Source organism: Peromyscus eremicus, chromosome 2 (genome assembly GCF_949786415.1).
Source record: "Peromyscus eremicus chromosome 2, PerEre_H2_v1, whole genome shotgun sequence".
Classification (NCBI taxonomy): domain Eukaryota; kingdom Metazoa; phylum Chordata; class Mammalia; order Rodentia; family Cricetidae; genus Peromyscus; species Peromyscus eremicus.
This window is the reverse complement of record NC_081417.1, coordinates 143,263,439-143,276,441: the sequence shown is the minus strand read 5'-3', so window position 1 is coordinate 143,276,441 and position 13,003 is coordinate 143,263,439. Positions and strand designations below refer to the sequence as shown.

At 42.2% G+C, this 13,003-nt stretch overlaps 1 protein-coding gene across 3 annotated transcripts in view; it reads left to right on the top strand.

The window, feature by feature from the left end:
* Phactr4 (phosphatase and actin regulator 4) overlaps positions 1 to 13,003 on the top strand; it is a 66,688-nt gene that overhangs the window by 35,183 nt on the left and 18,502 nt on the right. For 2 of the 3 annotated variants that reach the window (XM_059255096.1, XM_059255097.1), the window contains exons 3-4: positions 6,692 to 6,865; positions 9,692 to 9,772. In XM_059255096.1, coding sequence (XP_059111079.1) covers positions 6,692 to 6,865; positions 9,692 to 9,772 — 255 coding nt within the window. The remainder of the gene's footprint in view (positions 1 to 6,691; positions 6,866 to 9,691; positions 9,773 to 13,003) is intronic. The other variant, XM_059255098.1, reaches the window with a different exon arrangement.

Genomic DNA, 13,003 nt, shown 5'->3' with positions numbered 1-13,003 from the left:
ATTTACTTATTATTGGGGCAGCAATTATTAAAGGGAGCATCATTTATGCCATGGTATGTATGTAGAGGTCAGTTTGAAGGAGTAGGTTCTCTTCCCACCGTGGTTCTAAGGATGAAGCTTGTACAGCCAATTCCTTCACCTGCTGACTGTCTCGACAGCCCTGCCTTTGCTTAGAAATAAATGTTCGCAGTGATGGTGCACACTTTTAATCCCAGCATTTAGGAGGCAGAGGCAAGTTGATCTCTGAGTTCAAGGCCTGTCTGTTCTACAGAGCAAGTTCTAGGCCAGCCAAGGGCTACACAGAGAAACTCTGCCTCCAAAAACAAAGAAACAACAACAACAAAAAACCTTCCTGGACATTGGTGGCACGTAATCCCAGCACTTGGGAGGCAAAGGCAAATGAATCTATGTGAGTTCCAGGCCAACCTGGTCTACGTAGCAAGTTGCAGGGCAGCTAGGACTGCATGTGAGACCTTGTCTAAAGGAAAAAGAAGAGAAAAACAAAAAGGGGCTGGAGAGATGGGTCAGTGGTTAAGGGCACTTGCTGTTCTTCCGGAGGACCCAGATTTGATTCCCAGCACCCATATTTTGGCTAACAGCCACCTATGACTCCACTTCCAGGAGAGTCCAACACCCTCTTTTGGCTTCTTCGGGTACTGAGCATGCATATCATATACAGCTAAACATTCAGGCAACACTCATACACATCAGCTAAAATAAAAGTAATAATAAAAGTAAAGTGGATGGCTCCTGGGTAATGATTCCCAGGGCTGACCTCTGGCCTCCATGCATACCTACACAAACAAATAGCAAAATGAATCTTCTTTAGATCATGGATAAAGAAAGACTTGATAAAGTATCACAGGACATTTGAATGACTTATAACTGGATGACAAATTAGTTTGTAAAAAGAATTTAATTTGAATTCAACTTTATAATTTAAACCTTTTAAATGAAAAATTACACTATTTGTTTATGTGTGTGTGTGTGTGTGTGTGTGTGTGTGTGTGTCCGTGTCCGTGTCCATGTCCGTGTGCACATGCGCATTGTACAGGCAGGGTCAGAGGACAACTTACAGAAGTCTGTTTTCTCTTACCATGTGGGTCTCCGGGAGCAAACTCAGGTCATCAGACTTCTCACTAAGTGCCTATACCTGCCATACCGTCTTTTCAGCCCTTTTATAAAATTTGATATTAAATAGTACTTGAGATTAGTAACAGTTGTGTAGGTAGTTGTGAGAACAAGAATTATATAACATGTTATTGTGTAAATTGCATTTTGGTATGTGTTTTGTTGTTGCTGTTTAGTTTTTGTCTTTTTTTTGAAATATGGTTTCATATACGCTAGATGGCCTTGAATGTTTGATCTCACTTTGGCCTCTCAAATGCTGGGGTTACAGATGTGTATTACCTTGCCCATTATAAATTGTATGCTACGAGCCTTTGTTATTAAATGAATCCAAATGTAAGAAGTTATAATAAGGTATAATAAGATTTCAGATTAAAAATTAAAATAAAAAGTGGATCTGGGGGAGAGGGGACGTGGGGGGGAACTAGGAAGAATGGAGTTAGGAAAACTGCAGTTGGGATGTAATATATGTGAGAAGAATAAATATAAAAACATTTATTTTGCCGGGCGGTGGTGGCGCACGCCTTTAATCCCAGCACTCGGGAGGCAGAGCCAGGCGGATCTCTGTGAGTTCGAGGCCAGCCTGGGCTACCAAGTGAGTTCCAGGAAAGGCACAAAGCTACACAGAGAAACCCTGTCTTGAAAAACCAAAAAAAAACAAAAAAACAAAAAAACATTTATTTTAAAATAAAAAGGAGTATGATAGAAAAAGAGCCACAGACTTTGAAGTTAGAGATATTTCAATATATATCCCCATTTTGTCACAAATTAAAATTTCTTTATTTTTATGTGTATGGATGGGGTTGTTTTGTTTTGTGTGTTGTTTTTTGGGTTTTTTTTTTTTTTTTTTGGTTTTTCAAGACAGGGTTTCTCTGTGTAGCTTTGCGCCTTTCCTGGATCTCACTTGGTAGTCCAGGCTGGCCTCGAACTCACAGAGATCCGCCTGGCTCTGTCTCCGAGTGCTAGGATTAAAGGCGTGTACCACCACCGCCCGGCTGGTTTTTTTTTTTAAAGATTTATTTGTTTGTTATGTGTACCGTGTTCTGCCTGCATGTATCCCTGCAGGCCAGCAGAGGGCACCAGATCTCATTACAGATGGTTGTGAGCCACCATGTGGGTGCTGGGAATCAAACCTGGCTTGATATATAGAAAATATAACAGTATTGTTTGTTAAAACAGCAAAATATGTTCCGTGGTTTATTGTTAGATATATATAGAGGTGAAATATGTGACAGAAGATTGAAGTTAAATAAGAGTCTTTCATTGTTCAGGATGCAGTAAAGGTCCAAATCCAAATAGATTAGTAAGTCACGGATGTAGAAGACAAAACAAATACAAATGACAGAACTAAAGCCACACTGACAGTGGAAATAATGAACATAGATGAATTCAATACCTCAGTTAAAGATGGCTGACTAGGTGAGGCACTGTACACCTGTGAGACCAGTACTTGAGAAGCTAAGAGGAGGAACTTGAGTTTGAAGCCAGCCTAGACCTTGGTTCGAAGGAGCAAAAAGACAGTTGTCAAATGAAATAGGAAACTAAAATAGAGTTAAAAGTATTTCTACAATGTATAGGAATTTTCTTATTAATAAAAAAGGGTCCATTCAGGAGGAAACCATCTGGGCTAGAGAGATGGCTCCATGTTAAGAGAATGTACTGCTCTTGCAGAGGACCCAAATTTGGTTCTAAGCATTCCCATTAAGTGGCTTACAACCTCCTATTATTCCAGCTCCAAGGGATCTGATACCTTTCCTCTGGGCTCTGCAGGTACCTACATGACCACATGTGCACACACATGTACACATAATTTAAAAACTTTATTAAAGGGGTGAGAAATGGCTCAGTGGTTAAGAGCACTGGCTGCTCTTCCAGAGGACCAGGATTAGATTCCCAGCTCCCACAGGAGGGCTCACAACTGTCTGCAACTTCAGTCCAAAGGGATCCAACAACCTCTTTCTAGCCCCCTCAGGCACCAGGCAAACACATGGTGCACAGACATACATGAAGGTAAAATACCTTTACCTGTTCATTTTTTAAAAAATAATTTTTTTTTTTTGAGACAGGGTTTCTCTGTTTTAGTCTTGGCTGTCTGGACTCACTTTGTAGACCAGGCCGGCCTGGAACTCACAGAGATCTGCCTGCCTCTGCCTTACTAGTGCTGGGATTAAAGGTGTGCATTACCACCACCTGGCTCTTTAAATTTTTTAAAAGAAGAAAACTTAACTAAATTTACAATTATCCAACAGACCTTGTCACACAAAAAAGGAACAAATTTCTGTCATAGTTAGAGATGTTACTGTGCCTCTCCCAGCAGTTGATGGAACAAGCAGACGGCACACCAGACAGGGTGCTAATGATTGTGCAACACAATGACCCAACTTGACCTGCTTGGCACATTTGGAACACTACACTACACCCAACCACTACATAATGCACGTTGTTTTGGGTTTGTCTGCTTTGAGATGAGGCTTGCTATAGACGTAGCCCATGCTGCCCTTGAACTTGTAATCCTCTAACCTCAATCCCCATAGTGACAGTCCTGGGATCATAAGTGTAAGCCATTGGGTCCTGCTCATGAGACACTTACTGTTTTAATTTTTTTAAAAAATGTATCTATTTTGTTTTATGTATATGTATGTTTTCCCGGTGTGTATGTATGTGCACTGTATGTGTGTACCTGATGCTTATGGAGGTCAGAAGAGGGCATCTGATCCTCTGAAACCAGAGTTGTACATGGTTGTGAGCCACCATGTAGGTGCTGGGACTCAATCCTGGGTCCTCTGAAAGATCAATAAGTGATCTTAACTGCTGAGCCATCTGTCTAGCCCCTTATTTTGTCTATTATTAGTGGGAGTGTGTGCTATATTTTGGGAGTCAGTTCTCTCCTTCCACTGTGTGAGAGAACTCAGGTCTTCAGGCTTGCTCAGTAAGCTTTTACCTACAGAACCATCTCTCTGGCCTTTTTATTTTTGATTTAGGATCTTACTATAGTTCAGTGTCCTGGAACTCACTCTGTGTCTCAGGCTGGTCTTGAACTTCAAGTAATTCTCCTTCCTGAACCTCCCAAATGCCAGATTATAGGTGTGCACCACCATATTTTGTATAATAACACACACTGTTGTGTATATGGAACGTAATGTAAGTATGGATGAGTTTGAGACAAGTTTGATCTACATCAGTGGTTCTCAACCTTCCTAATGCTTCAGCCCTTTAATACAGGTTCTCATGTTGTAGTGACCCTCGACCATACAATTCTTTTCCATGCTACTTCATAACTGTAAATTTTGCTACTGTTATGAATCATAATGTACCTGTATTTTCTGATGGTCTTAGGTGATTCCTATGAAAGGGTCATTTGACCCCCTCCAAAGGGATTGAGACCCACAGGTTGAGAACCATTGGTCTACACAGTTATAGGACAGCCAGGACTACACAGAGAGACCGTGTTTCAAAAAACAAACAAATCAAGCCTATGCTTCCTCTTAATTTGAACTGCATGTGAGTGAGACTAGGAAGCACAAGGGCAGCAGGCACCTCACTACCCCATGGGAATGCCTTGCTGAGCAGAATCTCTGCAACATGGGATCTTCTAGCTTTTTCAACAAAGGCAAAAGTCTGAGCCAGGAAATGTCTGCCTGTGTCTCTTTTAACTTGTGTGAGGTTTCCAGATAATAATCTGGGACTGGGGTAACAAGTTTGGTGGGCCTGAGACCCCTGAATATTTAGTCTTTTTTTTTTTCTCAGCTTATGCAGGGCCTTGTGCCAGTGCCACACTTAAGAGTTTCAGCCCTGCCCTTGTGTTTTAGAGACAGGGTTCCACTGTGTAGCCCAAGCTGCCCTGGAACTTTTGATCTTCCTGCTTTTGCCTCCTGGGTGCTAAGATCATAGGCGGATGCCACCACACCTGGCTGGAGAGTTTTTAAAAGATTCATGGTTGCACTTCCGGGAGATCTTGTATATTATAAAGGCAGTTGGGCTGATTCTAAATATTTGGACAAACGTGAGTCACTGAAATAATATGCAGTTTGTCATTGAGAGTAGGGAGGGGAGGGAGGAGGAAGAGTAGAAATATGAGTAAAGCCGGATGTGGTGGCTCACACCTGTAATCCTGCATTTGAAGGGAAGACCATAGAGGATCAGGAGTTCAGGGTCATCCTCAGCTACAAATGAATTCAAACCCAGCCCAGGCTGCTTAAGACCCTATCACGTAAAACAAGCAAACATAAAAATACAAAGATAGATAGATAGATGAATAAGTAAATGTTAATATGGATGAATGAATTGGAGGACATAAAATGCAGGGCTGGGTGTGGCTTCACCCCACTTCATGAACTAAGGTTCTGTTCTTCTAAAACATTTGACAGATTTAGGTAAATATGAAGAGAGAAGCAAAGAAAACACTGTTTCTACCAGGTGGTGATGGTGCATGCCTTTAATCCCAGCACTCAGGAGGCAGAAGTAGGCAGATCTCTGTGAGTTCGAGACCAGCCTGGTCTACAGAGCAAGTTCCAGGACAGCCAGGGCTACACAGAGAAACCCTGTCTTGGAGGAGGCGAGGGTAATTGAAAAGTAACAATAACACCAACCTAGAGTGTTAAAGGGAGATAATTTTTCTTCAGTACATGTGTTAAACTCTTCCTGCCCCCAAATATTGCTTGCTCCTAGTATGAATTAGTTTACAAATGTGTGTATTGATACATTTCTGTGAAGCAGCAATTGCACCTTAATCCCAGGAGTGAGTCCACAGAGCTTTTTCTTTCCTTTAGACTTCTCCAGAGAACCCTGGGACAGTAGGTGGAGTGCAAGGCTGCATTGTGTCCATTTCCTGCTTTTTTTGCTGCCTTCCTGCCCCGCCCCTTGGCTGCTACCTTCTCTACCATTAAAGCACTGCTTGCGTTGTCCTTGTGAGGCCCTGGAGACCTTTGATCTCAGTTCTGAACTTGTAGTGTGTCAGCCATGTTTTGTGTTAAATCCTTAATATCAAGGGTTTCCCTAAGTAATAGGGTGATGGCAAAGTAGAATCTCACCTCTGCTCTCCCTATTTCCCTTCATTTCAAAGCATCTTCTTTCTAATGCCCCTCCCCAACCTAAGTCCCAAAGTTATGCAGAGTCTTTTTTGTGTGGGGAGAAAAATCTGATAAACAGATCCAAGGTGTCAACACGTGATGAAGTGCCCTCCCCTGAACTATCTAAATCCTGGAAACTTCTGGGAGGGAGTACTATTTAACAGTGACTCCTTAGTGGTAGAATTCCCTGCTTCAGGGATACAGAACTCATGCATATTGAGAGGACATCTACATTGTGTATGCTAAAATTGTTGACCTGGTGGTCCTCATCATCTCACTGAATTTTTCTCTTAAATGATCCAGGTTGGTTTGGCTCCTATAGAGATCTGAAGTGGACCTTTGCTGTCCATGCGATATCCGGAGTGTGACTTGTCTGCATGATTGTTTATTATTGCCCCATCCTTTCCAGCTGCCACAGGAAGAAAGGGGACATTTTTAGAGGTTATACAGGACTAATAAGTTGGCCGTTTCTCCTTGCTCTCCTCCATGTACAGAAGAAGCAGAGCAGCCCTCTGGAGATCCAGGCATGGTCCTGGATGGTGTGGAAGCAGGGGACACAACACCTCCCACCAAGAGAAAAAGCAAGTTCTCAGGTTTTGGCAAGATCTTCAAGCCGTGGAAATGGAGGAAGAAAAAAAGTAGTGATAAGTTTAAAGAGACATCAGAAGGTAAGATGCTAAGATTTAACTATGTGTTCTGAGGGGTGAGGGTGGAGTGCTTGCCTAGTTTGAGCAAAGCCCTGGGTTCTTCTGCCCTTATAGCACAGAGGACCTAGTGCATTTGTGTTCTCCTGTGGTCCCTGCAGAGGAGAGGACCAAGGTCATTCTGAGTCATATATTGAGTTCCAGCCAACCTTGGCACCCACCATGAGAACTTGTCTCAATAAAATAAAATCAATATGGCTTCTAATTTTGAGAGCCCGTTTGTGCTGAGGAGTAATTGAGCAGGTAAAGCATGTGATGCGAACATGAGGACCTGAGTTGGAGACCCCAGAACTTACATAAAGCAGATTTGGTACACACACCATTGTAAGCCAGTGCTTCTGTGGGGAGATGAAAGGCTGAGACAGACAATCTCCAGAAACCTGGGGCCGGCTGGGGCCAGCTGGCGTGCAGTGGGGGAAGAAAGCAAACAAACCCAAGAGACCCAGCTCAACCGAAGTGGGTGAAAACTGATACTGGAGGTTGACCTCTGACCTTCACGTGCAGACCGTGTCCTACTTGTGCCCACGTGTGCTTGCACACATACACATACAAATTGTACACACACAAAAAGAAGAATAATTCCCTGATTTAGCTGGGCATGGTGGTGCAGGCTGTGGTCCTAGCACTTAGAAGGTGGAGGCATGAGGATCAAGAATTTAAGGATATTCTTGGTCAGTCTGGGTTATATGAGGCAAACCATAACAACAAAAGGAGGAAATTCTATTAATTAATTTATTGTTAAGTTGATTAATTTATCAGACAGTCTCATGTAGCAGGGTATCCTTGTACTCTTTATATAGCAAGGATGATCTTGAAATTGTGATTCTCCTGCCTCTGCCTCCTGAGCACTAGGATAACAGGTATGTGCTATATCTCACTTATATGACGCTAGAGATTAAGCCAGGGCTTTGTGCTTGAAGGCACACACTCTACCAATTGAGCTTCCTATCTTAGAAGTACCCAACTTTTTCATATCTCCCTAAATTTCTCTAGCCTCCTACTTGAAGAGTCCATTCTTTTAGATTTAGGCTAATGAATGGTCCTTCATTGAGCCTTTACTCTCTTTTGCATTTTGTATTGAGGATTAAGCTTATGAACCTAAGGTAGGATACATACTAGGCTAGGCAAGTGCTCTACCACTGACCTACAGCCCTAGCCATCTTTTTCTGGTTGGTTTTGGTTTTTTTTAGGCAGGGCCTCAATTGGCCTGCTGTCTACTTTCTTTCTTGCCTGGGATGGCCTCGTTTGTAATACTTATCCTGCCTCAGTCTCCCAAGTGCTGTGGTATGGACCATGATGTCTAGTTGTTGTTTTTTAAACTACAATTTGTTTGTTGGGTCAGATCACACAGCACAAGGGGAAGTCTAATACAATTTGCAAAGTCTGTTCTTTCCTTCCACCATGTGGATTCCAGGAATCAAAATCCATCTATCAGGCTTGGCAGCAAGTACCTTTACCCACTGAGCAATCTTGCCAGCCTCTCTATTTATTTATTTATTTTAAGAGATTTATTTATTTATTTATTATGTATACAGTGAGTGTTCTGCCTGCAGGCCAGAAGAGGGCACCAGATCCCATTGTAGATGGTTGTGAGCCACCATGTGGTTGCTGGGAATTGGACTCAGGACCTTTGGAAGAACAGCCAGTGCTCTTAACCTCTGAGCCATCTCTCCAGCCCCCCATTTATTTTTTATTGTGATGCAGGTTCTCACTAGATTGCACAGACTGCCTTAAATTAACCATGACAATCCTCCTGCCTCAGCCTTTGGAATAGCTGAAATTTACAGGTATGTTTCAGCAAGGCTGGCTGACACTTGTATTCTGTAGCCTCATTCCCAGGTTGTATTCTGATGGGATTAAATCTGTTCAGCAAAGACAAGCTTAGTGTTGCACACCTGTTACCTCAGTGCTTGAGAGCCAGGAACATGAGGAGTGCCATGAGTATGGGGCTAGCCTGGGCTACATAGTGAGTTCTAGGCCAGTCAGAGCTGTATTGTAAGACTCCCTCTCAAAAATAAATCTGCAAATAAAAGGACCGGGTGGGAATACGCAGTGAGACTCTGGAGCAGCTGTCTTGTAGCAGATCTAAGGTGCTTCTTTTCCCTTAGCCCATGTCCCATCAGCATGGCTCATCTGTAAACGCCTTACTATTGAAGCCCCACTGAAGCTGCAGACATGTGAATTTGGCTTCTTTGGGGGATGATACTTTCCCAGCACAAGAAATAAATGAAGATGCTTTGTTGTTTGATTTTTTTTATATATATATATGTAGTTCTAGTTGTGGAACCCAGGGCCTTGAACATGCCAGGCAATCACTACTTTTGATCTAACACTCAGCCCCAGCAATTAATTTTGTTTTGTTTTGGTCAGAGCCTTGCCATGCCCTAGATGGCCTAGCACTGTGTAGCGTAGGCTGGCCTCAAACTCTGCAGTATTCCTCAGCATCTTCCTCTCAAATGGTGATGTTTGTTTTGTTTGAGGAAGTCTTGTGTAGCCCATGCTAGTCTATGTAGCTGAGGCTATCCTGGAACTAATCCTCCTGCCTCTACCTGCCTCCACCTCCCAAGTGCTAGGGTTACATGTGGGACCATCCTCAGCTAAGTTTTTAAATGTAAAGGTAGTTTCTCTATTCTCTTTTTCCTTAAGAATACAAGAAATAGGAACCATTGTACTAAAAAAGAAAAAAAAAGAAATAGGAACCACTTTATTTTTTTATACTTACAATGCTAAGAGTTATGTTGACCTTCCAACTGCCACATTTCTGAGTTCTGTTTTCCAATTTAATGTTAGTTTTAGAGCGAAAAATATCTATGCGAAAACCAAGAGAAGAGCTGGTTAAAAGAGGGGTTCTATTGGAAGACCCTGAGCAGGGTGAGTTCCACACGATCAGCATATGCCTGTCTCTACATGTGGTCTTTCGCTGGGTCTCACCAGGGGTTTGAATTTTCTTCCTGTGCTTTACTCTCACTGAAGTTATGGTGGAGGAACACTTTAAAAATGATTCCCTATTTCTTCCTAGGTGTCTGGCTTCACTCTTTTTTTTTTTTTTTTTTTTTTGGTTTTTCGAGACAGGGTTTCTCTGTGTAGCTTTGCGCCTTTCCTGTATCTCGCTCTGTAGACCAGGCTGGCCTCGAACTCACAAAGATCCACCTGGCTCTGCCTCCCGAGTGCTGGCATTAAAGGCGTGCGCCACCACTGCCCGGCTGGCTTCACTCTTAAGCTGTGAAATAGAGTGATTGGTGAAGGGTCCTGGGAGCAAAGATTCCATGTGTGTCTTCCTCCAACTTGTCACCTGCATTGGTGACAGCTATTTCAGATTGCCTGTTGATAGTTTGGACCAAATTGCCATCACCTCCATGCTCATCATACAATGATCACTCATTGACGTTTTAGTACCCATTGCTAGTTAATGATGTTAAGACTGTCTTGAGTGGCTGTTATAAAGCAGTGGGTTATAAATGTAAAACACAGTATTATACCTTGATTTATTTCATTTCTCTTCAGTTTCATAGACGGAACAGTTTACCACTTTTGTGGAATTGCCATCTTACTCCCTTCCTCTCCTAAAAATAAGAAGATGGCTCAATGGTTAAGGGTACTTGCTACTCTTACAGAGGACCTGGGTTCAATTCCAAGTACCCACGTAGTATCTTACAGCCATCTGTAACTCCAGTTCCAGGTGACCTAGCACCCTCTTCTGGCTTCCCCTGCCACCAGGCAAGCACGGGGTGTACTGCTGTGGGATCCTTCTGTACACTGTGAATGTGTGTTGCTCTCATTGGTTAAGAAAAAGCTGACAGGCTGGTAGTTGGGCAGGAAGTTAGTCAGGAAAATGAGAATGATGGGAAGAAGGAGGGTGGAGTCAGAGAGACACCAGCAGACACTGAAGGAGCAAGATGCCAGAACACTGGTAAGCCATGGGCCATGATGATGCAAAGATGTATAGAAATGGATTAACTTAAATGTAAGAGCTAGTTAGTAATAAGCTTGATCTACTAACCAAGAATTTATAAGTAATATTAAGCCTCTGAGTGGTTATTCAGGAACTTGCAGGCAGGAGAGAACCATCCATTTACAGTGCACATACATGCATACATGCAAACAAAACACTAATACACTTAAAAATCAGCAACAAAAGATTTTTAAAAATTAGCCAGGTGGTGGCGGCAGCAGTGCACACCTTTAATCTCAGCAGAGTAAGTGGAGGCATAGGCGGATGGATCTCTGAGTTTGAGGCCAACCTGTTCTATAGAGTGAGGTCTAGGACAGCCAGGGCTACACAAAGAAACCCTGTCTCAAAAAAACAAAGAACAAAACAAACAAATTTAAATTAATAAACTTAAAAGTACAGTGCTAGAGAGATGGTTCAGCAAGTAAGGTACCTACAGGGAATTGATAGCCACAAGGTGTCTTCTAATCTCAGTATGTGCTCTATGACATATGAGCCATGGCACATACATACCCATGCACGTGCACACATCCATAAATAAAAGTAATAATTTTAAAAATAATTAAAAAGCCAGGCATAATGGCACACACCTTTAGTCCCAGTACTTGGAAGTCAAAGGCAGATGGATCTCTGTGAGTTCTAGGCCAGCCTGATCTACAGAGTAACTAGACCAGCCAGGGCTACCCAGTGATAACTCACTCAAAAAACAAAAGAAAATAAAATACACCTGGTCATAGTGGTACATACCTATAAACTCAGGAGGCAGAGTCAGGAGGATTACTAAGTTAAAAACCAGCCTGGTATACATAGAGAGCTCTAGGCCAGTCGGGATAGATGGTAAGACTGTGTCTGAAAAAGCTAGTTTAATAATTAACCAATTAATTAATTTAATAAAAATACACCAAGGTGTAGTATGTCACACCTATAATCCAACAACACTAGGAGACAGAGCCACTAAATTCCAGTTCAAGGCTAGTCTAGGCTATTTGCTTCAAAACAAATAATTAGTAAAAGTGCTTTACGGTTTCTTTAGCTTTAGAGATATATTTTATTTATGACTTGGCTTTTCTTCAGTACTTTAGTCCAAACTCCACTGCTTACTGGGCATGCTTGAAGGACACCATCTAATCTCTTAGTGGGCGGTGATATGTTGGCTGACAGAAGCTGGTCTGTGAGAAGTTATTGGACTAACCCTAAAAATATCAAGAGATGAGAATACATGTGTATACACACGCAAATAAAAATAAAACAAATCTTTAAATGACATTACTCTAAGCATTACTGTGGGAAGCAAGGAAAGACAGTAACATCGCCCTGTGACAAGGATATGAGACTGTATGAGACTGTCAGTCTCTGACCTCACTGTTTTTTCTTTCCTCTCTCTCTCTCTCTCTCTCTCTCTCTCTCTCTCTCTCTCTCTCTTTCTCTCTCTCTCGATTTATCTATCTATCTATTTATTTATTTATTTATTTATTTATTTATTTATTTATTTATTTATTATGTATACATTGTTCTGTCTGCATGTATGCCTACACACCAGAAGAGGGCACCAGATCTCATTACAGATGGTTGTGAGCCACCATGTGGTTGCTGGGAATTGAACTCAGGACCTCTGGAAGAGCAGTTAGTGCTCTTAACCTCTGAGCTATCTCTCCAGCCCCTTTTGCTCTCTCTTTTTTTAAAATATATTTTTAAAATATAGTTATAGATCTTTATTTTATGTATGGGTGTTTTGCTTGAATATATGTCTGTGCACCATGTGCCTCCCTGGTGCCCTTGGAGACTAGAAGAGTACATTAGATCCCCTGGAACTGGAATTACAGACAGGTGTGAGCTGCCATGTGGGTACTGAGAATTGAACTCAGGTCCTCTGGAAGAGCAGCCAGTGCTTTTAACCACTGACTCTGGTCCCTGACCTCACCATTTTCAGCTTTGTCTTCTAAATAAGTCTAGGAGAAAGAACTTCAAGCACTAGGGATGTTTGTCTAATTGCTCCATGAAAGATCTCACTTCCTTTTCCACAGTCGTGTGTGATAATCAGAGGCTTCCCACCACTCCAGGCTAGTGGCCATCCTTGTAGTTTAGTGTGTAGGGAATCTCTGTGTATATCATGTTAGCGTGAATTTACCGTTCTTGTCCCCAGGCTCCCCTCG